Below are 26,940 nucleotides of genomic sequence, written 5' to 3' on the forward strand. Positions count from 1 at the left end.
CCCGGCATTCCTGAGCACCGGTCCCGGCCCGACACCTGTGGGACAGAACGCGATTAAATCCCTGTAACCGGCTCTTATCCCCTGACCCAAGAGTTGGGTCAGTTCTTACTTACTCGGCTCCTTTACTCTTGTTCTATTTAATTTTATTCAATGTAATTAATCTACAGGGATAACGGCGTCATCTCTGCTTTTAGGGAGCTGTACCTCAATTCACAGCATCTTAGGTTTAAGTTTAACTGATTTTGATGCAGCCGTCCTGTTGGTATAGGGTCAAATTGCCAAGGTCAAATTGCCAAGAGACTTGAATATAGTTTTGAGGCAGAAAAGATCTGGGTTTGTTGGCAATTTTCCAACCATGTAGAGCCAGGGCCTGGCCAGAGCCCAGACCCTCATTGGGAGGGTCTCCCTCACATACCTTGAAAACAAATCTCTCAATAATAGCAGCTATGAGATGCCCCAAACACAGCAAACTGCTGGAGTGCTCCTGTGAGAATACCTACGGCTGTGTCTGATTCCCACAGAGCAGGAGCAGCCTTGCCCTCAGCAGGTCACAGCCCTGTCCCATGAGGATGCGGCACAAAAGCGTCGGGAAAGACCACAGGACCTCAGCTCAGATGAGGCTTTTGACAGAGCCCAGAGATTTCATCCTGGAACTCTGAAAACACTGGAAAATCATGAGACAGCCCTGGGTCAAGGCACAGCAACCCTGCTGGAACCAGAGAAGGGACTAAAGGCTGAGCAGGCAGTGCAGGGAATGGCTGCAGACAGCCTGTTCAAAGAGATGCATCTGCAGCTGCAGAACAAACATGAGAGATCCCAAACTGACACCATGTCTTGTGGATAGTCACACAAAGATATGTCAAAGTTCATGAAAAGCCAGTTATAATAAGGTAATGGTGTCTTATGAATAATGCCTGTTATAAAAATGAGTGAATTCACATGATGGAACTCAATATATCAGCAGTGACTGTCTCAGGAATTGGAGACAATATTCTTCCAGCATTCCTGTATCCATACAATGAAACACTGAACAGCTTACAGTGGATAACAGCCATAATGTGGAACAACCACCCACTCTCCTGTGTTATCTGTGGAAGATAAACCAGAAGAGATCACAATCAATGATCCTGTCAGGCAGTGCAGCACTGACACCTGTGCAATCTGTGAGAGGATCAAGGGCCCCACAAACTCTATCTTCTTCTATCCAAAAGCAGGTGTTTATCAGTGTTTCATCACAGCTCTTTCAGTGGGATCTGTCTTATTTCTAGAAGGAAATAACGCCTTCTTGCAATGTAAACCAACATATTTAAACAAAATTAACTTAGGACTTGAAATTAATTGCAGAGTGATTCAATGTCACATCAAAAGAATTAGAGAAACACTTAAGAGAACTTGAAAGTAACATCTTTAATACTGAATATATATTGATCTTAACAAAACTTGAATAGAACATGAAATGGCTTAAAGTGAAGAAGAGTGAAACGATCTCGTCCAAAGTCAGCAACACTCAAACCGGGAAGAAATCCACCTCAACATAAATAATTCTTAAAATTACCTCAATAGAGCAATAAAGGTAACATTACTCAGATCTAACTTTGCTTAATCTTAACAACACTAAAATCATAATCAAATAAAACAGAACTGAACTAACAATCAGTATCCTTAAAAGATCGGGGTTCTACAAAATGTAACTTGGTCTGATGCTGCTAATACCAAAAGGCACTGAAAATGTGAACAAAGCATGGCTGAAATAATGGCCTGATGGATTTACTGGAGGGATTAGAGAAGTGTGACAAATGCTTTGACCCTATGTAATTTAACATTGAGAAAAACTCATGGTAGCCCCAAATTTTAAGGAATCAGAAATTTACTAAAAGCTTTTAAAGCACAATTCTACCGAAAGGAACAATAAAGTAGAATTTGGCAAAATGTCCACGAGATCGGGAGCTTCTCGCGATTGTATTTAGTGTAATAACATGTGATAAATGTTATCAGTATTTCTGCTAAAAAAAATTAGATTGTGTTATGCTGCACGTGATAATAATGAGGCACGGCATTTACCGCTTTGAATCTTTCCAGTAACAATTCTCAGAGAAATCGGAGTTCACGAAAAACATAAGACTAACGTTAAAGAAGCATTTCAGGACATGTTTACGGCATTCTAGGACACGGAGCGTGAGGCTTCAGTAGCCAGGGGCAATCAGAGCCCTTCGGCAAATGCCGGGGGTTCGCCCCGCCGCAGGGCTGGGGAGCCACGGGGGGGAGTGAGTTGGCCCGGGGCTAAGCGGAGCCGCCGGGCAAAGCCGAGCCCCGGGAGGGGGGAAAACCCCGGCGGCAGCAAGGAAAAAGCCGAGCGGGGAAAGCCGAGCTGGGACCCGCCCGGGGCTCGGGGCGAGGCGGGACAGCCCCGCGCCTGCCGCCACCGCCGGGGGTTTGCACTGCGCTCAGCCGGGCAAAAGGGACTCGGGTTCAGATGCCAAGGGGATGGCACATGCCCGGGGTGGCAATGACGCGCGCTGCGATGCGCCAGAACGGTGAAGGAACCGATCCCGGAGAAGGCAGCGGGGAGCGCCGGGAAGAGCGGCCCGCGGGCGCGGTGCAGGGCGGCCACGCCTCCCAACAAGTGTGCCGGGTCGCGCCTTGATTGGCTGGGCTGCCCTAGCACGCTAGGGGCGCTAACCACTCAAAATGGCCAAATGCTCTGACGTCAGCGGGCTGAAAGTATTCGCTGTCTGGGCGGTGGCGGAGCTCGGAGGCGGCTCCAGCCCAGGTGGGACCGCGGTCGGTGCTGCCCCAGCTCGGGGCTCGCTGCGGAGCGAGGCGACCGCGGTGAGGGCCGGGGGGTTCTGGTGAGTTCCGGGTGCCGGCTTCCCCCGTTCCCAGGCAGGGAGCCGCAGCGGCCGTGCTGGCGCTCGGTGTGCCCGGGCTCCGAGGCGCCGGGGCAGGGAATCATGCGGGCCACAATGGTGAGCAGCCCGGGGCTGCTGCTTCTTGCCCCTCGGCAGGCGGACTCCGAGCGGCAGCTGCCCCGGGCCAGCAGCAGCCGGCAGCTCCCTGTCCAGGGGCGAGGCCGCCGCCAGCCGAGCTGGGCCAGCAGTAGACCTCGGACGACGCGGCCGGCGGCAAGAGCGGCGAGGCCATACGGTCGGACGGTTGTGGGGGCGGGGGCGCCCGGCGAGGTACGGTCGGACCGCGGCGGGGTCCGCGCCGCAGGGGCGGAGTCCGGTGACTGCGGCGGGGAACGGCTGCGATCCGCGCGGCGGGATCTGGTCGGACCGTGCTGGGGAGGATTTCGGGTGAGCGCGGCGGGGTCCGCTGGGCCGTGGAGGGATCGGGTCTGCGGGGAGTGGGCGGGGTTAGGAAAGCGCGGCGGGAGTGGGTCCGCACGGTACGGGCGGGGGCGAGCCCACGCAGCGTCAGCGGGGTCCGGTGAGCGCCGCGGGGCGGATCTGGGGCCGCACGGAGGACGGGGCGGGCCGGGAGCGAGGCCGACCCAGGGGCAGGAGCAGAGGCTCAAAGCGCTTTTGCTGGCCCTGAGCACCTGGCCTGGCCCAACCCAGCCCAAGAATCCCTGCCAGCGTTCCCTGCACCATTGGCCGACTCCACGGCGGCTGCGGCTCCGCGGGCAGGCGGCTCCAGGAGTTCAGAGTGGGCAAAATGGGAGCGAGGGACAGGAGGCAGCTGGTGCCAGTGGGTAAAATGGCTTTGCTGGAGCGGGCAGGGAGAGGAGGGGGAAAGTGCTGTGTAGCAAAAGGGGAAGACAGAGGGACTAGGCTGGAGCAGTGGAAGACGGCGGAGACGGCCATGGGGCAGGCGGGCATTTTACTTTCCAGCTGTGTGGGAAGAAACAAAGGAACTGTCAAATCCATGCGGGAAAAGAGGGGAGAAATAGCGGGTGGTGGAAACCTCTGATAGTTGGGATTAATTTGATCTGCCTGCAGTACAAAGGCCGACAGACTCCAAGCACCACCAGCGTTCCGATGTGTCTTTCACTGCCCCTGCCCTGGCTGCAGCAGCAGCCTGTTGAGACCCACAGGAGCAGCTTCCCGGGGGCTGGGGCTCTTCAGCAGCTTCTCCGGCGTTGAGCCCTTTTTCTCAGCTTGGATTTTTCGGGACAGGACTAAAAAAACCCTGTCGGCCGCGCCTCCTCAGGCTCGCCGCAGCCGTCAGCACCTGGAGTCCGACCATCGTATCTTCGGGCCGACCAGCCGGGCAGATACTGAGGCCCAGTCTCATCTCCCAGCGGCCGGCCCGCCAGATATTTCAAGGCGTTTCATCCCCTAGCGATCGTCTTCGCAGATATTAAATGTAATCCCCTAGAGAACGGGTCATTACATGCGATCTCCTCTCCTTGGGGGCCGGCAGGCGAGCTCCTCGCACGCTGATTGGTAAAAGCGGCCAAAAAGATCTCCCACACGTACGGCTCTAACCTGTGCCCAGTGTGTCTGGCCGGGAGCGCGGCGGCGGCGGCACCCGGAGCCCGGCGAGGCGGCTGCCCCAGCCCAGGTAGGACCGCGGTCGGTGCTGCCCCAGCTCGGGGCTCGCTGCGGGCGGAGGGGGCCGCGGTGAGGGCCGAGGGCTTCTGGCGAGTTCCTGGTGCTGGCTTCCCCCGTGTGCCCCCTGCGCTGGGGTCGCCGAGGGAGCGGCTGCCCGCGCTCTCCTCCTTGCTCAGATGGCCGGGATGGAGCCGGTGCCGCGGCAGCGATGGCTCATCCCGGCTGCTCTCGCTAGGATGGAGGCGGCTGCTCCGTGCCCGGGACCGTTCCCGCCCGTGCGGCACCAGGCTCGGGGCTGCTGTTCAGGCGGGAGGTGTCTGTGCCTGAGCCCCGGTGTCCCGCAGGGCGACACCAGCAGCGACCTCTCATCGTATCCCTTTCAGGGTGCCATCAGCGCGGCTGTAAAGCTGTTCCCAAGGCTGAGCTTCCCAAGGATCTGTCAGCAGCACTCCTGATGTGTAAGAAGCAAGGTGCTGTTTGTTCTGGGCAGAGAGATGCCGGCTGCGAGCAGAAGAGCGAGCTCTACTCTATTCCTGGAGCGGCCAATGAGCCCCGGCATCTCCAGGAGGGACCAGCAGCCGCGCTTCCACATTTGCCTGGGGCCCAAGAAGCCTCTTGGCATAAGCAGAGGGATGCCACTTGTGAGCATGCAGTGAGTGCAGATGTGGAGAATGGATTCTGCTACAGGGATGGGAGTGTGAGGGAGCCCCTGGCTCCTCAGGGCACTACAGCTTTGGGCAATGAACACAAAAGGAACCTCAGAAGATTCCTGAGTGAGTACAGGGCCACCCCTGTGGCCTCTAGGCAGGGCCCCATGTCCCCTCCCAAGGCCGGGGCTGGCAGGTGTGTGGCTGTTTCCCAATGTCTGGAAGAGGCCTCGTGCTGTGCTGGGCCCCATCAGTGGCTGGAAGCAAGAGCCCCAGCTGTCCCCAAGGCTGTGCAGTTCTCCTGCTGCAGCCTTTCCCCACTGCTGTGTCCCTGCCTGTGGCCAGGCTCTTGGCTCTCTGGCTGCCAGCTGAGGGAGGCCCATACTGCCTCAGGGCTCCCTGCTCTGCTCCCTGGCCATGGGCTGAGCAGATTGCAGGGCCGGCTCTGCTTCTGGCAGCCAGCAGCTCTTTCCTACTCCAGGTGAATGGTTCAGGTCCCGTCCCGTGGGCACGGCAGTGCTGATTCTGCTGCTCCTGGTGCTGGTGCTGACCTTGGGGGTGGCCTTGGCTGTGCAGTCAGGTAAGGGAGGGGCAGCAGCCTGGGCCCAGCCCCTTGGGGCAGAGCAGGCTCCCTGCTCCCTGCCCAGGGGAATACTCAGAGCTTCTCCTCTTCTCCCTGCAGCACCACAGGTTCCAGTCACACCTGCGACTCCGCTGTTGGTTCTGGGCTGTCCGCATGGCTGGGTGGGCTACAATGGGGTCTGTTACTACATCTCACGGGATTACAGCACGTGGGATCAGGGTCAGGAACGGTGTTCCGAGCTCAATGCCTCCCTGGCCATTGCCAAGGATGAGGAGGCCATGGTGAGTGAGGGGCTGCGGGCGCTTTGGGGTGGCTGAGGGCAGCCTGGGGGCACTCCTGGGCCGGGCTCGGTGCTCGTAGGGCTGGGACTGCAGCCCTGGGCCGGGGCCTTGCAGAGAAGGAGCCCCGGCGTGCGGGGAGAGCCCCGGGCACGTGTCCCCCCGAGGGGCCGGGGCAGCTCCCACTCCTCTCTCCTGGGCAGGATTTGCTCTTCCGCCTCCGCGGGAACGGCGATTTCTGGCTCGGGCTGCGCAGACGGGGCGAGCGCCTGCACTGGGGGGACGGCAGCAGCTACAGCTCCTGGTGAGTGCCGGGGAGCCGGGCAGGGCCTGGGGGCACAGGGGCACAAGGGCTTCCCCTGGAAGCCAGCGCTGCCTCTGCTCCTCCCTGCAGGGTTCCTGTCCTCGGCAATTCCCAGTGCGTGTACCTGGCTGACGGGAAAAGATTCAGGAGTGAGATGTGCTCCAGTGAGCGGCCGTATGTCTGCAGCAAGGCCCAAGCTCCCCTGTAACAGGGGCTGCACAAAGGACCTTCTCCACGCTGGGCAGTGCCAGCTTCACCTCTGAGCCCAGCACAGCGCTCTCCTTCCTCAGCTGCGCCCTGTGCCTTGCACTTCTTCTCAGGGTCACCTCAGTGCCTCTTCATCCCCAGTGCCAACGCTGGGCTGGGGCTGCAAAGGAAAAGTCTCTACAATCCACCCTGCCACCGATGCTGCCTGCAGTGAGTGCACTGCCCTCACGACACAACGAGCTCCAATGGGAAATCCAAATCATCCTGGCCTCTTGGAAATCATCACAAAGTGGCCAGAACGTGGCACTTGTCAACTGTCTTTGGAAGAGGAGGAAGAACTGCTGACATGTGCTGAGCAGGAATCCCACTTTTGGCATCAGGCACCTGACTGTGGAGAATAGTCTGTTGTCTCTTTATCTGTCTGTCTGCTGTGAAGGATCTGACTGTCCTCCTGTGGCAGGAATCCCAGGCTGGAGCAGGACAAGGATTGGTCTCTCAGAGGGAGAAGCAGTGACATGACGTGACTGTAACCCCCCCATCCTTCTGTGCCAATGTGTGGGGAGGAGGGAGGGGGGAACTGGGGACAAAGCGAAGCCCAGGAAGGAGAGAACAGTGTGGAGAAGGTGCATTTTTAGGACTTGGGGGACATCTCATTCTCTTACGCTCATTTGTTTGATAATAAATTCAATTAAATTTAATTTCCCCACTCTGGGCCTGTTCTGCCCATTGTCATGGGGTGACAGCCTTTATCCCAATATCATGTGTTGTGTCTGGCAGCTGTGCCTTTTCTTTCTCCTCCCCCGGCTGTCTTGCCGCGGCGGGGAGGGAGGAGTGAGTGTGCCCGGGCACTTTCGCTTTTGGGCTGCTTGGCTTGGCTTGCCACTGCTTGCTTGCTTGCTTGCTCCTGCCTCGGCCCCTAGCTGATAGCTGTTTTGGGTTTTTTTTGCTGCTTTCTGCTTTGTGCGCTGTTTTTTTCTTTTCTTTCGTTCCCTCTTTCTTACCCTCCCCTGAAGATACTGGACCGGCTCCGGACCTGACCTGAGATGTCCAGGACCAACCCCCCCCCCACCCCCGCAGTCTGCGAGAGAAGCTCAGCACCCTCCACAACACTGCCTGGTTCCTTTCCTTTTCTTGTGTTGGGGAGTGTTCTTTTGTTACTTGTCAATAAATAGGTTTTGTTTTCCACTTTGCGCCTCCGAGAAAATCCTTCCCGAACCCGGTATTGGGGGGGGGGGTGGTTGGAGGTTTGTTTTTTTTTTGGGGGGGGCCTCCCTTTTGGCGATTTCCCCTAATTTGTCCTAAACCAGGACAGTATACTTTTTGGTGCGTTGGCCGGGAAACGGAGACCAAAGACAGTGGAAAAAAAAACCTATAACAATAATATTTTGGTTTTGGTTGTTTTGTGGGCATATTGGTAATTCATAATGTCATTTGGGGTGGAAGCTTGCCGGTATTTCTGGTCCCTAGTGTTTTTTGAAGTTTTAATACCTTTGTGGTCCCTAGGGTTATTTCCTTACCCAGAAATAGCTCTGGTGTTGTCCCTAATAAGTAGCTCTTGTAAGCGGGGGGCACTAACCAGAATGGTCATTGGGCTGGTCTTATGTGTGATGATTTGTCGGAGGTTTATAAAAATGCTGGACTTTGTTTCAGGAATGTATGGATTGTTGTTATGGCTGTGTACTCAGTTTGTTTAGGGAGAAGAAGAGGAAGGGGCTTTTCAGCTTTTGTCTTCCTTCTTCTCCTCCAAATTGTTTACATCTCTATTAGAAAATATTGAATTTCCCCTGAGTTTAAAAGAAACTATCTTTCTGGCATTTAATTTATTAAGCCTTTTCTATACTGTCTGGAGTATATATAAAATGAAAGCTGAGATTTCTAGAGGGGGGGTTAGAGAGACTCCTGATTCAGGAGTAAAACAAAGCAGGAAAAATCTTGACTGGAGTGGGAAATGGGAGGATATGGGCCAGACTTTAAAGGAATTTTCTGATCCTATAGACTGGGACTTTCCATCTGATCAAATTCAGAACCCGGTCGAGGTGGCAAAGTATTTGAGGGAGAAGTGCCATGGTAATACTAAGGAGGAAAGGATTACTGCAGTGAGCTGGCCCTTGGCATTTGTTTACCGTACTCTGCTAGATACTGTGGAGCAGCAGATAGCAGAAAGGGAACAGGGAGTTAAGTTAGTTACTATCCCAGTGACCCAGGCTGCAGCTAACATCCCAGGCTCCAGGCTAGCAGCTGAATCAGACAATAGGCCTCAACCCATGGCTGTTGCAGCTAATACAAGAGGTGGAAAGTGTAAAGGCAAGACCGATCGAAAGGTGGAGGATGATGATGATGATGCAGGAGAAGGACCCTCACCAAAATCAGAGGCCACATCAAGGGGCACAGATTCTGGAGCTAATATTGACTCCTTTTCTCTGAAGGACCTCAGAGGCCTAAGAAAGGATTACAGACGACAACCTGGCGAATCTATAATTAGTTGGTTAGTCCGCCTTTGGGATGCTGCAGGGGAGGTTACGATTTTGGATGGTACTGAAGCGAGGCATTTGGGATCCCTGTCACATGATCCTGTCATCGATCAAGGTATGATGAGCAGGGCTAGCTCTCACAGCCTCTGGGAACGGGTCCTGGATAGTGTAGCACAAAGATACTTATGTGCAGATGATCTCTATATACAGCAGACACGGTGGAAGACCATAGAACAGGGGATCCAATGCCTGAGAGAGATAGCGGTGGCAGAGCTCATTTTCTCAGATGATACAACAACTAGGAATCTGGACCTGGTACCATGCACACCTGTAATGTGGAGGAAACTTGTGCGACTTGGGCCACCTGAATACGCTTCTGCCCTAGCAATAATGAAGCGGGATGATACATATGAGACTGTGCTCGATATGGCGAAGAAGCTTCGAGCGTATGCAGATGCTGTGCATGGCCCAACTCATGCCAGAATTGCAGCAGTGGAAACCCGACTGCAGAAACTAGAGGACAAAATAGAGGAGAATCATAAGAAACTCCGGGAAGAGATTAAGGAGGACCTTATTCAAATCTCGGCAGTACAAATTAGAGGCCCTGGTATCCAACGCTGGCACTCCTTTGATGGGGAGAGAAGGTACACCCCATGGGCTGAGTTATGGGTCTTTCTGCGTGAGTCTGGAGAAGACATGAGGAGATGGGATGGAAAACCCACCGCTGCTTTGGCACAACAGGTACGTGATTTGAAGGTAAGAGGAAGTATCACCAAAAAGAGAGCAGCTCCGGTCGCTCGTAGCCGACATGTTAAGTATGATGATGACGATGACATGTCCAATCCCCTTGAAGGAACTTCTAAGGCATATGCCCGAGGAAAGAAGGACAATCTGACTTAGAGGGGCCCTGCCTCCAGCCAGGAAGAGGCACGGGAAAACCGGGTTTTTTGGAAGGTGTGGATCAGATGGCCTGGCACATCAGAGCCACAAGACTATGAAGCATTGGTTGACACTGGATCACAGTCTACTTTGATGCCATTGGAACACGTGGGGACAGAACCTGTTTGCATTGCTGGAGTGACGGGGGGATCACAACAGTTGACTTTGTTGGAAGCTGAGGTGAGCTTGACTGGGAAGGAGTGGCAGGAACATCCGATTGTGACTGGTCCAGAGGCTCCGTGTATTTTGGGCATAGACTTCCTCCGGAATGGCTATTACAAAGATCCTAAGGGATTCAGGTGGGCTTTTGGAATAGCTGCAGTGGAGATAGAGGGTATTAAACAATTGAATATCTTGTCTGGACTATCAGAGAACCCATCTGCAGTAGGACTCTTGAAGGTAGAGGAGCAATGAGTGCCAATTGCGACCTCAGCAGTGCACCGCAGGCAGTACCGGACGAATCGAGATGCCGTGATCCCCATCCACAAGATGATCCGAGAGCTGGAGAGCCAAGGGGTGGTCAGTAAAACCCACTCACCCTTTAACAGCCCTATCTGGCCCGTGCGAAAATCTGACAGAGAATGGAGACTGACTGTGGACTATCGTGCCTTGAATGAAGTGACTCCACCACTGACTGCGGCTGTACCAGACATACTGGAACTGCAGTACGAGCTGGAGTCCAAGGCAGCAAAGTGGTACGCGACCATCGATATTGCTGACGCGTTTTTCTCCATCCTTCTGGCAGCAGAATGCAGGCCTCAGTTTGCTTTTACATGGAGGAGAGTGCAGTATACCTGGAACCGACTGCCCCAGGGGTGGAAACACAGTCCTACCATCTGTCATGGACTGATCCAGGCTGCACTAGAAGAGGGTGAGGCTCCAGAACATTTACAATATATTGATGATATAATTGTTTGGGGGAACACGGCAATAGAAGTGTTCAAGACAGGAGAGAAGATCATTCATATTCTCCTGAAAGACGGATTTGCCATTAAGAAGAGCAAAGTCAAGGGACCTGCCTGAGAAATTCAGTTCTTGGGGGTGAAGTGGCAAGATGGACGGCGTCAGATTCCTGCGGATGTTATTAACAAAATCACTGCTATGTCCCCACCAACTGATAAGAAGAAAACACAAGCTTTCTTAGGTGCTATAGGTTTCTGGAGGATGCACATCCCTGAGTATAGTCAGATTGTGAGACCCCTTTATCTGGTTACCCGCAAGAAGAACGACTTCCATTGGGGCCCTGAGCAGCAGCAAGCTTTTGTCCAGATCAAACAGGAGATCGCTCATGCTGTAGCCCTTGGTCCAGTCAGGACGGGACCAGATGTGAAGAACATGCTCTACTCTGCAGCCGGGAGCCATGGTCTGTCCTGGAGCCTTTGGCAAAACTGCCTGGCGAGACCCGAGGCCGACCATTGGGATTTTGGAGTCGGAGCTACAGGGGGTCTGAAGATAACTATACTCCAACAGAAAAGGAAATCTTGGCCGCCTATGAAGGAGTCCAAGCCGCCTCGGAGGTGACTGGTACAGAGGCACAACTCCTTCTGGCACCCCGACTACCGGTGCTGGGATGGATGCTCAGAGGAAAGGTTCCCTCTACCCACCATGCCACCAGTGCTACTTGGAGTAAGTGGATTGCCCTCATTGCGCAGCGCGCTCGAATCAGGAAGTTAAATCACCCTGGGATTCTGGAAATAATTACAAATTGGCCCGAAGGTGAAAGCTTTAGTGTCGCGGATGAGGAACAAGAGCCAGTGACCCGGGTTGAGGAAGCTTCGCCATACAATCAGTTGCCAGCAGAAGAATCACGTTATGCTCTATTCACCGATGGTTCTTGTCACGTCATAGGGATGAAACAGAGGGGAAAAGCAGCTATATGGAGTCCCACTCGACGGGTTGCAGAGGCTACTGAAGGAGAAGGTGAATCCAGTCAATTTGCTGAAATCAAAGCTATTCAACTGGCCCTAGGCACTGCAGAGAGAGAGAAGTGGCCAAGGCTCTATTTGTATACCGATTCTTGGATGGCAGCCAACGCTCTATGGGGATGGCTGAAGAGATGGAAAGAGGTGAACTGGCAGCGCAGAGGAAAACCAATTTGGGCTGCGGAAGAGTGGAAAGATATTGCTACTTGGTTAGAGAAGTTACCTGTGAAGGTTCGCCATGTAGATGCCCATGTCCCCAGAAGTAGAGCTAATGAAGAGCAGCAAAACAACCAGCAAGTCCATCAGGCTGCAAAGATAGGGGAGTTGAAGATAGATCTCGACTGGGAGCATAAGGGAGAGTTATTCTTAGCACGATGGGCCCATGATGCCTCAGGCCACCAGGGTAGAGATGCCACCTATAAGTGGGCACGAGACCGAGGGGTGGATCTAACCATGGACAGTATCTCTCAGGTTATTCGTGACTGTGAGACATGCGCTGCCATCAAGCAGGCCAAGCGGGTGAAGCCCCTCTGGTATGGGGGGCAGTCGTCTAAGTATAAATATGGGGAGGCCTGGCAGATCGATTACATCACACCGCCTCAAACCCCCAGGGCAAGCGCTATGTACTAACCATGGTAGAAGCCACCATGGGATGGTTGGAAACCTACCCTGTGTCTCATGCTACACCCCGTAACACTATCTTGGGCCTTGAAAAGCAGGTCCTTTGGAGGCACGGTACTCCCGAGAGAATTGAGTCGGATAATGGAACTCATTTTAAAAACAATCTTATTAATACTTGGGCTAGGGAACATTGCATCGAGTGGGTATACCATATCCCCTATCGTGCACCAGCTGCAGGGAAAGTGGAAAGGTACAATGGATTGTTAAAAACCACCTTAAAAGCATTTGGTGGGGGTCTTTAAAAAACTGGGAGCAGCATTTGGCAAAGGCTACCTGGTTAGTTAACACTCGAGGTTCCACCAACCAAGCGGGTCCTGCTCAGTCTGAGCTCCTTAATATAGTAGATGGGGATAAAGCCCCAGTGGTCCATGTCAGAGGTTTGTTGGGAAAGACAGTATGGATCAACCCTGCCTCGAGTACAGACAAACCCATCCGTGGGATTGTCTTTGCTCAAGGACCAGGTTATACATGGTGGATAATGCAGAAAGATGGAACAACACGGTGTGTACCTCAGGGAGACCTGATTGTGGGATGAGACTCATATATGAATGTCATTGTTTGTTGAATGTGAGACAGAAGGAAACTGTAAATGTCAAAGGTCTGAGCAAGCAAGATGAGAGGAATGCGTAAGTGTCAAAGGTGTGAGTAAGTGAAATGAAAGTTTTTATTGTATATTCATGATATGGGATAAGGGGTGGAGTGTCGTGGGGTGACAGCCTTTATCCCAATATCGTGTGTTGTGTCTGGCAGCTGTGCCTTTTCTCTCTCCACCCCCCCTGGCCGTCTTGCCGCGGCGGGGCGGGGAGGGAGGAGTGAGTGTGCCCGGGCACTTTCGCTTTTGGGCTTTTGGGCTGCTTGGCTTGGCTTGCCGCTGCTTGCATGCTTGCTTGCTTGCTCCTGCCTTGGCCCCTAGCTGATAGCTGGTTTTTGTTTTTTTTTTTTTGCTGCTTTCTGCTTTGTGCGCTGTTTTTTTCTTTTCTTTCGTTCCCTCTTTCTTACCCTCCCCTGAAGATACTGGACCAGTGTTGTAATGTGTTGTTAAGTTTTTTGTATTGCTCCCCCATTTTATGTATTGTTTCCCCCCTTTCCAATGTAAGATGGTTCTGTCCTCCCCAGTTTTCCCGCCATAGCCCTCCTGACAGTTTTGTTGCTATGGTTACCCCTGCCCCTGGGTTTGTCAGTCAGTTAAGTTATGTGATTTCTCCTCCCTTATTTCTCCTTATAAGTAAACTTTTTCTCCTCCCTGGGCCCAGTCAATCACCCCCCACTCCTCCTAGTCTTCGAGAACCTTCTTCTCTCTGGGGGTTGTGGTTGGCTGTGGTCCCGGGGCCCCTCCTTTACTTTGTATTTATTGGATATTTCTGTATGCCCATTATGTTAAGTTCCTCCCTATACCTTTCCCTATTGGTCTGCTGTGAATCCCTCCCTTATCCACCCCCTATCTTTAAAACCCTACTTCTCCCGCTCCTCGGGGCCATTTTGCTGGTTGGCTGTTTCCTTGGTTGGTGCCCCTGTGTCATCGAATAAACCGACCTTCGCCCCCAGCAAGGTGTGCAGCTCCTTCTTCTCGTCCTTAAGCAGTGAGTCCAGTCCGCAATCCAGCCCAGCCTGAGGCCAGGACGCCAAAGGGGGTTGGCACTTTATGCAGTTGGGGTGTCGGCCACCTCAGCTAGCCGGACTTCGCCTTAGTGGCCACATACACACCGCTGCAGACCAGCTCCGGACCTGACCTGAAACGTCCAGGACCCCCGGAGTCTGCAAGAGAAGCTCAGCACCCTCCACAACACTGCCTGGTTCCTTTTCTTTTCTTGTGTTGGGGAGTATTCTTTTGTTACTTGTCAATAAATAGGTTTTGTTTTCCACTTTGTTCCTCCGAGAAATTCCTTCCCGAACCCAGTATTGGGGGAGGGGTGGTTGGAGGTTTGTTTTATTTTAGGGGGGCTCCCTTTTGGCGATTTCCCCTAATTTGTCCTAAACCAGGACACCCATGATGGGTGAGAGATCTCTGGCTGCCTTTCTTGAGAGCCCCGAGCCTTTCCTGCTGTGTTCTGTTGCCTGCCCAGGGGCAGGAGCAGAGGCTCAGAGTGCTTTTGCTGGTCCCGGACACCTGGCACCTTGGCCTGGCCCAGCCCAAGAATCCCTGCCAGCATTCCCTGCACCATTACCCGGCCCCACGGCAGCTGCGGCTCCGCGGGCAGGCGGCTCCAGGAGTTCAGAGTGGGCAAAATGGGAGCGAGGGACAGGAGTCAGCTGGTGCCAGTGGGTGAAATGGCTTTGCTGTAGCTGGCAGGGAGAGGAGGAGGAAGGAGAAAGTGCTGCAAAGCAAAGGGGGGAGAAAGAGGGACAAGGTGGTGGGGATGGCCATGCGGCAGGCGGGCATTTTGCTTTTCAGCTCTGTGTGAGGAAAGAAGAACTGTCAAATCCATGCAAGAAAAGAGGGGAGAAATAGCAGGTGTTGGAAATCTCTGACAATAGGGATTCAATTGATCTGCCTGAACTGCAGAGGCCGACAGAGTCCGAGCAGCACCGGGCGCCCGCCACCCGCCAGCATTGCCATGTGGCTTACCCTGCCCCTGGCCTGGCTGCAGCAGCCGCCTGCCCCAGAAGCAGCTTTCAAAAGGGCTGAGAATGTTCTTGAGGGAAACTGAAGAGGGAAACTCCTCATTTTAGGAGGCTAAATTGGGGAAAAAGCGCCCTTGATTTTCTTTTGATTCAGGATTCAACGGAGGGGAGACCGTCCTCATGCATCATTTAGGGATCTAAATCGAGAGGGAACCACCATTCTCCCCTTGATTCAAGGCTTGGAAGTGGCGACAACAGGGAGTTTCCCCTTGATTTAGTTCACTACGAAATTGAAAAAGAATGGTAAAGACGAGCTGGCTCTGCCAGGTTTGGACTCAATGTATCGCCGACAGGCGCCGAGCGCCGAGAGCATGAGAGGCGCCGAGCGCTTTTGCTAGCCCCGGGCACCTGGCGAGGCCCAGCGCAAGAATCCCTGCGAGAATTCACTGTTGAGAGCCCCAGGAGCACCTTGCCCGGGGCTGCTCTCCTTCTGCGGCCTCAGTGGCCGGGGCACCTCTGTCCTACCAGGGCTTCTGTCGGGACAGGAGCCTCGGCGCCCCCGCGGCGCGCCACACGCTTTGCTGCTCCGCTGCTGCTGGCAGCGCTCGGAATCGCTGCCGTCTGCCCCTGAGGCGAAGCCCCGCCCAGGCTTCGCACCAGCGGCAGTGCCCGCGAAGCCGAACCGGTGGGTGTGCCGGCACCGGAGCGGCGGGCGTGTCATTCCGTTTGTCCCATTGCGGAGCGGCGGCGGTGTCCATAGCCCGGCGAGGCGGCGGCGGAGCTCGGAGGCGGCTCCAGCCCAGGTGGGACCGCGGTCGGTGCTGCCCCAGCTCGGGGCTCGCTGCGGGCGGAGGGGGCCGCGGTGAGGGCCGGGGAGATTCTGGCGAGTTCCTGGTGCCGGCTTCCCCCGTGTGCCCCCTGCGCTGGGATCGCCGAGGGAGCGGCTGCCCGCGCTCTCCTCCTTGCCCGGATGGCCGGGATGGAGCCGGTGCCGCGGCAGCGATGGCTCATCCCGGCTGCTCTCGCTAGGACGGAGGCGGCTGCTCCGTGCCCGGCACCGTTCCCGGCCGTGCGGCAGCGGGCTCGGGGCCGCTGCTCGGGCGAGAGGTGTCCGTGCCCGGCTCGGGGCTGGCACGGCATGAACTTGAACGTGCCTCAGAGCCCAGAGCGCTGCAGGCGCCGAGTGCGGGCGCAAAGCGGCGCATCCTGCCTGCTCCGGGGCCGAGGCTTCTCGGCGCTGCCCTGTGTGCCGGCAGCCGCTCCGTGTGCCCAGGCAGGGAGCCGCAGCGGCCGTGCCGGCGCTCGGTGTGCCCGGGCTCCGAGGCGCCGAGGCAGGGAATCGTGCGGGGCACAATGGTGAGCAGCCCGGGGCTGCTGCTTCTTGCCCCTCGGCAGGCGGACTCCGAGCCGCAGCTGCCCCGGGCCAGCAGCAGCCGGCAGCTCGCAGGCGCTCTCAGCGCCCGGCCCGCCACGGAGCTGGGCTGCAGCGGCTGCAGAGCCACAGGGGCCGCGGCTGCGGCCACCGCAGAGCTCCCGGAGGCTGCGCTTGTCTCCGCACCTGCTGCCGCACCTCTGGGCAGCGGCGACAGCGCAGCCACAGCTGCCACTGCCCTCCTGAGCCCCCGCACGGCCGGCATCAGCAGCGACCTCTCATCGTATCCCTTTCAGGGTGCCATCAGCGCGGCTGTAATGCTGTTCCCGAGGCCGAGCTCCCAAAGGATCTGCCCGCACTCCTGATGTCTCGGGAGCAAGGTGCTGTTTATTCCACGCAGAGAGGTGCCAGCTGCGAGCAGGAGGAGAGTGAATTCTGCTCCATTCATCAGGTGGTGAATGAACCTCTGGAGATCAGATCAGCAACAGGGAATACACTCAGAAGATTCCTGGGTGAGTGCTGGGACACCCCGGTGGCCTCTAGTGTGGGGCCCGTGTCCCCTCCCAAGGACAGGGCTGGCAGGTGTGTGGCTGTTTCCCGATGTCTGGAAGAGGCCTCGTGCTCTGCTGGGCCCCATCCGTAGCTGGAAACAAGAGCCCCAGCTGCCCCCAAGGCTGTGCAGTTCTCCTGCTGCAGCCTTTCCCCACAGCTGTGTCCCTGCCTGTGCCCACAGCTGTGTCCCTGCCTGTGGCCAGGCTCTTGGCTCTCTGGCTGCCAGCTGAGGGAGGGCCACATTGCCTCAGGGCTCCCTGCTCTGCTCCCTGGCCATGGGCTGAGCAGATTGCAGGGCCGGCTCTGCTTCTGGCAGCCAGCAGCTCTTTCCTGCTCCAGGTGAAAGGTTCAGGTGCCATCCCGTGGGAACAGTGGTGCTGATTCTGCTGCTCCTGGTGCTGGTGCTGGCTTTGGGGTTGGCCTTGGCTGTGCAGTCAGGTAAGGGGGTGGCAGCAGCCTGGGCCCAGCCCCTCGGGGCAGAGTGGGCTCCCAGCTCCCTGCACAGGGGAATCCTCAGAGCTTCTCCTCTTCCCCCTGCAGCACCACAGGTTCCAGTTACACCTGCAACCTCACAGTGTGTTCTGGGCTGTCCCTTTGAGTGGGTTGGGCACAAGGGGGTCTGCTACTACTTCTCAAGGGATTACAGCACATGGGAGCAGGGTCAGGGACAGTGCTCTGAGCTCGGGGCCTCCCTGGCCATTGCCAAGGATGAGGAGGCCATGGTGAGTGAGGGGCTGCGGGCGCTGTGGGGTGGCTGAGGGCAGCCTGGGGACGCTCCTGGGCCGGGCTCGGTGCTCGTAGGGCCGGGGCTGCAGCCCTGGGCCGGGGCCTTGCAGGGAAGGAGCCCCGGCGTGCGTGGGTAGCCCCGGGCACGTGTCCCCCCGAGGGGCCGGGGCAGCTCCCACTCCTCTCTCCTGGGCAGGATTTGCTCTCCCGCCTCCGCGGGAATGGCGATTTCTGGCTCGGGCTGCGCAGACGGGGCGAGCGCCTGCACTGGGGGGACGGCAGCAGCTACAACTCCTGGTGAGTGCCGGGGAGCCGGGCAGGGCCTGGGGGCACAGGGGCACAAGGGCTTCCCCTGGCAGCCAGCGCTGCCTCTGCTCCTCCCTGCAGGGTTCCTGTGTTTGGCAAATCCGAGTGTGTGTACCTGTCTGACGAGAGATTCAGGAGTGACAACTGCTCCAGTGAGCGGCCGTATGTCTGCAGCAAGGCCCAAGCTCCCCTGTAACAGGGGCTGCACAAAGGACCTTCTCCACGCTGGGCAGTGCCAGCTTCACCTCTGAGCCCAGCACAGCACTGTCCTTCCTCAGCTGCGCCCTGTGCCTTGCACTTCCTCTCAGGGTCACCTCAGTGCCTCTTTGTCCCCAGTGCCAGCACTAGGCTGGGGCTGCAAAGGAAAAGTCTCTGCAATCCATCCTGGCACCGATGCTGCCCAGAGTGAGTGCATTGCTCTCATTATATGTGAGAAACATGGCTCAGTATTGACACTTTTATAAAAAGTTCATTGCAGTTTAAAATCCCACCCTGGGATGCTTGGTTATTTGCATGCAGTTAATTTAAACTATGTTTTCCATATTTTCGAGCTACATGCATATTTATACGAGTTTTTCAAAATTGAAAAATAACTTTGAATTTACATGTTGTTGTGTTTGTTTTTAACTTTTTACTTGTGTTGCAGTGTGTTGCAATTTCCAATTTTAGCCATCCCAGTCCTTTCCCAGGTGTGGCAATACCTTCTCCCTTCCCCTCCCCTTGCCTCCTGGTAAGTGCTGTATGTCAAGCTTAACCTTCCAGCAAGGGCATCGTGTGATTGTGAGACGTTCAAAAGATGCTTCTCAGCCCTGGGGTCATTGGCCTGTCTAAGTGTCATTGTCCCCTGAGACTCCCCCCTTCCCACCTGATTGGTGGCACACCTATCCCTTCCCTCCCCCTTCTCCCCGAGCTTAAAAGGACACTGAGACCATGCAGTCGGCATTCTGTTGTAGCTGTTACAAGATTTAGAGATCTGTGACCCTGGAATAAAACCCTGGATTCAACCCTATGGGAGAATCCATCTCCTTTTCCTCTTCACCTTGCACCAGAGGTAATACTGAGTTCCTGCTTGCCTGGACTTGTCCCAAGTGCCTATCTGCAACATCCAGCCAGCCAAAGGTGTCTCTGAGGTGAAACACCACAGCTGCCACCTTTGGTTCAGCAGCAAGAGCCAGACGAGCCCAGGCACGTTCCATCTGGTAATATTGGGATCCTATTCCAATGTTTTGGTGCCCAACGTGCGGCTGATCGACTCTGCAGCCCCAAGAAACTTCTTGGAATCTCAGAACCTTGGAAAGACTTTAAGGCATCCACTGAGCATCCACTGGAAGGGCTTTGGCTGCATCGCTCTCCAGAGAGACTTTGGGACTGACCCCACAAGAAGTCTTGCGGAACGCTCTGCGCCTCTGGAAAGTGTTGCTCCTTTCTGGTGAGCAATTTTTGATGCAGGAGCCCCTCCTGCCCGTGGGGTCCTATTCCGGTGAGGAGAACACCCTGCCTGACCGTGCTACCATATTCTAATAGACTTGTCTTCAGGCCATCTTGTACTTTAAAGTAATATATTTAATTTTTTTCTTGTGGTTCTATCTTATTGTATTTTCACTCCCTGATAACGAGGGTCCATAAGGTCTTTTTTTTCCATGTTCTGGTTTTTATTTCTGTTGAACTTGTCTTTCTGAAAAGAAAGTCTCTGAATGTGGCAAATCAATTATTTTACACCATTTTCTGAGTTAGTGACATTGCTGTAAGGTGTTTTTTACTTTGTAAAACTTTGAAGTAGTTTTGTTTTGTATCCCCGTATTTTTCCCGAATGGTTTATCCCAGATGGTTCCCAACTCCCTTTACCTGTGTAATCCCTCTCCCTGGCTGAGATCATCCCCAAACCCCCACCCTGGCTCTCTGTCAGTCACTCAGCATCCCACCCCCTCCATCTAGAAGCTTCGGTCCAGGTCGTTGAGTGATCAGCCAGAGGCCAGGGGTCAGCCCCCCAAGCCTTGCCCCATACGCTGTCCTAAATGTCCATGCCCCAGTGCCCATCCCTTAGGGTCACTCATTGGTCAGTAAAACGTTATCTACTTTCAGTTTCCACCTCCCTTTAAATGTAACCTTGGCCCCTCTCCCGAGGCTCTCAGCAGGCGGCCCCTGAGGTGCAGGAGCTCCCCAGAGCCCCTGAATAAAACCTTGGATTAACCCCTGCTAAGAGTCGGCCCTTTATCTTCTCCCGATGTCTCTGGTGTCTCCTCTGCTGCAAAGGTGACCAGCCCAGCTGCCCTCAGTACCCTCGGGTGTCTCCCCACTGTCGGCCGGGTCGGGGCTGCCCCCCAGTGTCTGGGACTGGGGACTGGCGAGGGTTCCTGAGAGACTCCCAGACGGACAGAGACATTACACGAAACAAGAATTTCAGCATTTCAGTCTCTATTATGCTGTGGTCTAAGATAGTATCTATTACACCATTATTTATAAAAGCTATAGGGTGCATAGATAAACTGTCAGGTTATACTGTATCAAAAGCAGTAATTACAAATTCCACTATATCAGGATTTTTGTGATGCATAATAACTTGCCAAACGAATGTTAATACATAAATGCAGAAGCCAATGCCTATATTTGTTACAAATAACATTATACAACAAGCTCAAATAGGAAATCCAAATTACCCTGGGCTCCTGGAAATCATCACAAACTGGCCTGAAGGTGAGAATTTTGGATTGTCCTTGGAAGATGTGAGAAATGACCCTCAATTTTAAATTCTTAAAGGTTTTTTTAACCTTAAAAAAAATACAACAGACTGAATAAGAAAAAATTACAGCTCTGGGGAGGGTCACTGTGACTGTCAGCCACTGCTCATTTACAAAATGGATGCTCTGCCTTTTATACCCTCAGCCCCTCCCAAAGTTTTGTCAGTCAGCTCCTCCTCTGCCCTCCACAGGTGGAGATCACTTCCTCACACCTTGATTGGAGCTCAGCTGTTGTCCTGTGGCCCCTCCTGGCAATGAGCCGGCCCTCCCCAAATGCCCTGGGAACTGAGGCTGCTACAAGGGGGAGGGAAAGGGGAATAGGGGAGGACATATTACAGTAACAGCACTCTACCTCTACAAAACTTCTCCTCACATACCTGTAATAGCTGCCTCTCAATTTTGAGAGCCAACCATCACAACATTCATCTATAAAAAACCTCACTTTTCTTTTCCTATGCATCATTTGTCTCAAACAATTAGCTCTAATTTTTGATTCATATAATCTGCTCTTACTTCTCAAAAAAAAAAATTTAATGAATCATACTAGCATCTGTTGATGTGGGTGAGGACAGTGGGAACAGAAGGAAAAATCTCACTTATTTTTTCAGCCACACCTATTTCGAATGGACAAAATGGGATCACTGAGGTCTGGTTTGGCTTTCTTACACCCATCTACCGTGTCCATGGGGCTCCTACTCATAGCAGGTGTACCTTAGTGATGAGTACAGAGCCCAACTTGCCTTCTAGTTCCTGTTGTATTAAAAGACAGCTGAGCAATGACAGAGGACTGGGGTGCCTTTCTTGCGCCCACCTTGCCATGCCTATGGGATTGCTGCCCACATCAGGGCTATGGAATATTCTCAGTGGTGAGCACAGGGGCCATCCTGGTCTTGCCCTCAATTTATTGTTTCACTCTACTTGTTGGTCCTTAAGGAAACTGCCCCAATACTTCTGATGGTTCCCTGTGTACTTCTCCGCAACAGATGCTTGTAATTCTCATCTATTAAAACAGGACAATTACATCAATAAATGATAGAGTTCAAAATCCCTGCCCAAAGTGTTAGTTAAACAATCTTCAAGCTGGTGGAAGGTTGACTCCACTTTTCAGATGTCTTCAATCTTCCTTGGTTCTCTCTCACTTGCTCTGCATGTTACAGTCTATTCTTTGGGTGCTCTCATCAGCCTTTAATTCTGTTGCCGTGAGTCCCTCTCGCTCTGTGGCTGGCATGGCCCATTCAGCTCTCAGGTAGAAGGATCCTTCCAAGCCAAAAGGATTTCTGAAGCAGTCCTAATCTGCAGCCCCTGAGTGCCTTCAGGCCATCCATCCAAAAAGAAAAGTGACTTCTGGACCCTGAGAGAGCCCAGTGATCTGTTGGCAGGAGAAATCAGGAACGGAAAAGGTGATTCCAGCTCTGCTGGGTGCTGTTCCTCCCCATTAGACAGGAGAGGATCAAGCACATTCCATCAGCCTTTGCTTCCTCAGGGCATGAAATCCCTGAGGAGACAAGGCCACCTCAGGGCCATCAGATCCCATCTGAGAGAAGGAAATGCTAAAAACCTCACCATGGTCTCAGCCACTAAAATGAGGAACTTTTCTTGTGGGTCCCCAATACCATTTCCCACAAAGCCCAGCTGGTGCTGAAAATTACATTCACATTCAGGGGCCAAAACCAATAAGGAGTCACAGACATCTGAGGTAAAATTAGGGACACATAAAAGTAAAATTTCTCTTTGTTTTTAATAGAGGCAGATTTTCATCTTTTAAGCCCAAATCTTCTCTGACACACAAAGGGGCATAAAATACAGAAACACTTTAGGTCCAACTTGAAACATTTGTTTTTTCGCAATTCTATTTGTACATGAAGTGTGGCTGGATGAACACTACTGAAGCACACAAATACTAAAACTACTACTGCAAATTGCAGAAATTACTGAAAAGTCTCTTTTACTGGCAGCAAGAGTAAACATGTCTAAAAGTTTCCTTGTATGGAAAGTAGCTAAAATGAATGATTCCAACATCAAAATCAACTGGAAAAAATTATTTCCGGTAAAGAGTTAAAGAAATGAACACCGTGTTACTGATATATATTATAGTATTGGATTTTTGCATATATTAAAATGGATTCTATAAGTGTGGTATTAAAGTGACTTTGCTATAAGTGTATAGTTTCTATTTCTGTTGCTAACTAAAACTTGGAAATAGCTGATCTAGATATGCTTGTGTTTAAATGCTTGCTTGGTTGAGATAATATCCAAGGAATATATGATGCCAACTATCAGCACTCATCTTCTGAAGGCAGTGCGGACCCCAGCCCAAGAACTGAAGGTGATGATAAAATTAACTAAAACCACAACCAAGAAATGTGCATGCTGTAAAAAGCAGGACCCGAGGAAAAGCCATGCAACCAGTTCTTGGGACATGTAAACCAGTTTGGGAAAAAATTAACATATGCACCATGCTGATGCAAAAGAAATGCTATGTAATTTTGTTTTCAAACTAGCACGTGTGCTCCACGCTGAGGGCCAAGACACACCTGGCTGTAACCTCTGCTTTGTTGTCTTTGTCTCCTATTAAACTCCTTCATTAAACTTTTATATTTTACCAGGAGAGGGAACAGTGTTTTTTCAGGTATTTTCTAAGTCATATTTTCAAGATGATAAGCAGAAACTAAACTGTGTGAGGGCAAGAGAGCTTTACAGTGAGTAACAGTTTGACATGGGAAGAATTTAGGGAAGTGACACAAAAGCTTTTTATATAACTGAAAGTCTGTTGAACCACTAAGCAGCTGAATATACCTTTGTGAAGTATACTGTTAAAACCAAAGGAACCCGTGAATTTCCTCTTCCCCATCTGTCCGGGAGTGAGGTACCACAGCAGGGCGGGCGCTGCCACGGGTCGGTCTGGGCCCCTTCCCCATCCCAGCCCCGCTGCCGGGCAGGGAGAGGGCGATGCTGCGGGCCGGATGGAGCCGGCCTTGCTCTCATCTCACTGCTTGTTACAACCCCAGCCCGGCCCAGCCGAGCCCCGGCAGCAGCCCCAGGCCAGCATCGGGATTTTACCGCAGAGAAGCGGCCGCAGCCATCGGGCAGGGCAAGGAGAAGCCACCCCTGTCCCACCCAGCGCAGCCCCGAGCGCTGCTGCTGCTGCTGGTGCTGGTGCTGGTGCTGCTGCTGCTGGTGCTGCTGCTGCTGCTGCTGTTGCTGCTGCTGCTGCTGCTGAGCTCCGGCCGGGCTGATCAGATCGGAGCCGCTCCCCAGCCGCAGCTCCGGGTCTGGAACGGGGTCAGGGCAAATATCTGCAGGCTCCAAGCAGCACACAAACCCTTTCAGTGCTTCAGTCCTCCCTCGAGTGAGAGAAAAGAACAAGATACAAACATGTAAAAGAACAACATGAAAACATCATGGTCAGTCAGGAGGAAGTTGAGTCCCAGATGGGAAGGTCGAGGAGGTGCCTTAATTTTAAAGCTGAAAAACTCTTGCAAGCTAAGGAGAAAGACACTTTTTCCCTATAACGCATAAAACTATGGGGAGATGAAGGGTTCAAATGGATATCCAACAAAGGCCTCCACACTAAAGTAAGCAGATGCTAAAGTATCTGTAATCCTCTGTCTACCAACCCAGGAGGACACTGGTCCTGAGGATAAGCTGTGTTCCCACTAACGGCTGAGGCAAAGAAGGCATTGGGCACCTCTGCCTTCTCCTCATCTGCCGTTACTAAATTCCTTCCTGCATCCAAAATAGAACAAAAGCTAGTCCTTGCCTACCTTTTACTATTAATACATTTTCAAAAACAGTTTTTATTATCTTTTACAAAAGTTCCCAAATTAAGTTCAAACTGAGCTTTGGCCTCCCTAACCCTTTCCCTACATACCCTAGCAGCCCCCTTAAATACTTCCTGAGAAACCTGACCCTCCTTCCAAAGATGATACATCCTCCTTTTCTTCCTAAGGTTCTTCAAACCCTCATTCCCCATCCAGGGTGGATGTTTGCATCGTTGAGTTTCTTTTTTGGCAAACATGGACAGTCTGTTCTTGTGATATCAAGATCTCTGTTTTGAAGCACTCCAACATTTCCTGGATTCCTTTAAAGGCAGCTTCCCAAGGGAATTTCTCAGTAAGTATCCTAAATATGTCAAAACCTGCCCTCAGGAAGTCTAACGTAAAAACTTTATGAGAAGTTGCTCAAACTTCAAAGAAAGAAGAGTAGTCCCGTACTGCCAGGAGAAAATCTCTGTTCCCAGGGATGAAGATGATTTTAGAAATAAATAAGAAGAACTTTTCCCTTTAACAAGGTCATATTTAAAATGATACCACATAAGTCAACATGACCCATGAACAAGCTGTAGGAAGGATGTAGAAAATGACAGAAGCTTCACGATAAATCTCCCCCAGGCAGCTGCTATTTGTGACCAAATTAGGAACGAGGAGAAAACTCTTTGCTCTTGTGGACAAGTCTCCATAACATTAACAAGAGGGACTTCTCTCCCTAAATGAACTGAAGAAAGACTTTTTAGAGGTAGTAAACTAACTGGAAATGTTAGGTTTTGTTTCTTTACATTGTCTGTGGAAAAGAAAAAGTTGTGGGAGGAGGAGAAGTGTTCTAAAGGGTTTGCTTTAATTCTTGCCACTTTTTCCCCTTTTAGTTACTATTTATAAAATTTTCTTTATTCCCTTTTAAAGCTTTAAGCCTGCTTTAACTTTCTCCTAATCTTATCTCACAGCAGGAAATGAGTGCAGTAGTGATTGATCAGCAGGAAATGAGTGCAGTAGTGATTGATCAGCAGGAAATGACTTCACTAGTGATTGATCAGCACCCAAGCCACTACACAGTGCACTTTAAGACTTGGCTTTTTCAGGGAGAGGAGGGAGGAGCAGAATCAAACCAAAGTTTTGCCAACTTTGTGTCCTCTCACAAAGAATAAAACAAAAGTGACTACACTATTATTAATGGGGTCCCTATATGTCTAATTTAATAAGCACAAAATTAGAATTTAGCACCAATTTTAATTGAGCAGCAATTTTATATAAAATAATACAATCAAATATAATCAAGCAGATACAAAATAATTTGGAAGTGGTTTGGATAAAGCATAAGCAAAACGGATTGATCAGGATACGGGGAGGGTTTTTCTCACCCTGCCTCACGTACAAAAGGCAAAAAGATCCAAACACAACTTATAAATGGTATGCTAATACATATTCCTCAATATTTTCCTGTAAATCCCCTCCTGTTTTTGATTCCTGAAATCTGTGTCACTGCACTTCACAGTGCATGCTCTGCTTGTTGCTAAAGGGTCTTTTGGCCTTTCAGGGATTGTTTCTGATGAAGGCTTCTCCTCATCCTCACTGTCCTTTGAACAACCCCACAGGTTGCACATGCACCCCAGGTCTTGTGTTATACAAGCCAGCATTATATCCCAAAAATGAGCCCTATTATTTCATAGATACCTAGAATCATCCCAATTTTGTCCATTCCAAGACCAATTTTGCTTTGGGAGTTGTCCCAGTTTTGTTCCTTGTCCCGTCTCAGCCGTTCAAGGCTCTGGATGGCCTTGAGGCAGCCCGCCCTCCAAAGGATGAAAGGAGTCTTCAGGTTTTTCAGTTCTTCAGTATTGTTTATTAATTCTTATCTACAATATTTTCTCCCTGCCCGACAGAGGTCCGCACAGCAAGTCAGCCATGGGCACACTGACCTCCCTCGGTGCGGCCGCTTATTTTTATACCAAAAACTACGTGTAGGATATTTACCTTTTCCTCCCAATACCTTTCACTCTTATTGACAAGTGCACTTTCAGTAAGAACCAATCTCAAAGTGCCACCATCACCATCAAAGATGGATGACAAGAAGAAGAAGAAGAAGGACAGGACACGCCCTAATTCCTCCGTCTTGTCTCCTAGAACACCCCTGTACCGAGATTCTAAAACCTGTGTTTTCACTCTATAATTAATTTATCCCTTCACCACTTACCCCGTGTGATCCTCTCATCCTCATACAGGTGTTGCGTCCCGTGCAGGATCAAAGTCTAGCCACCAAACCAGGATCAAAGTCTAGCCACCAAACACTTCTGGCAACGTTCCAGGACTTCCGAGCCCCCCAAGGGTTGTCTCGGCAACTCTGGACATCAGGAGTGATGTGCTGAGCTCCCACAGTTCCTCA

General features: G+C 52.3%; 2 protein-coding genes across 3 annotated transcripts; both read left to right on the forward strand.

Moving 5' to 3' along the window:
* Positions 1-2,688: 2,688 nt before the first annotated feature.
* LOC132076108 (uncharacterized) lies at positions 2,689-5,615 on the forward strand. The gene is made up of 4 exons (XM_059477036.1): positions 2,689-2,849; positions 3,006-3,296; positions 3,942-4,506; positions 4,880-5,615. Exons 1-3 carry the CDS (start codon positions 2,689-2,691, stop codon positions 4,282-4,284), a joined length of 795 nt encoding a protein of 264 aa, XP_059333019.1. The 3' UTR covers positions 4,285-4,506; positions 4,880-5,615.
* A 627-nt stretch (positions 5,616-6,242) lies between these two features.
* LOC132076377 (uncharacterized) lies at positions 6,243-14,390 on the forward strand. Of its 2 annotated transcripts, none has more exons than XM_059477424.1 (2): positions 6,243-6,308; positions 6,399-14,390. In XM_059477424.1, the coding sequence occupies exon 2, from the start codon at positions 8,375-8,377 to the stop codon at positions 9,884-9,886; it is 1,512 nt and encodes a 503-aa protein (XP_059333407.1). In that variant the 5' UTR covers positions 6,243-6,308; positions 6,399-8,374; the 3' UTR covers positions 9,887-14,390. Both variants share the same exon structure in this region, with proteins under 2 accessions (XP_059333407.1, XP_059333408.1).
* Positions 14,391-26,940: the final 12,550 nt, after the last annotated feature.

Source organism: Ammospiza nelsoni, chromosome 8 (assembly GCF_027579445.1).
Source record: "Ammospiza nelsoni isolate bAmmNel1 chromosome 8, bAmmNel1.pri, whole genome shotgun sequence".
NCBI lineage: Eukaryota > Metazoa > Chordata > Aves > Passeriformes > Passerellidae > Ammospiza > Ammospiza nelsoni.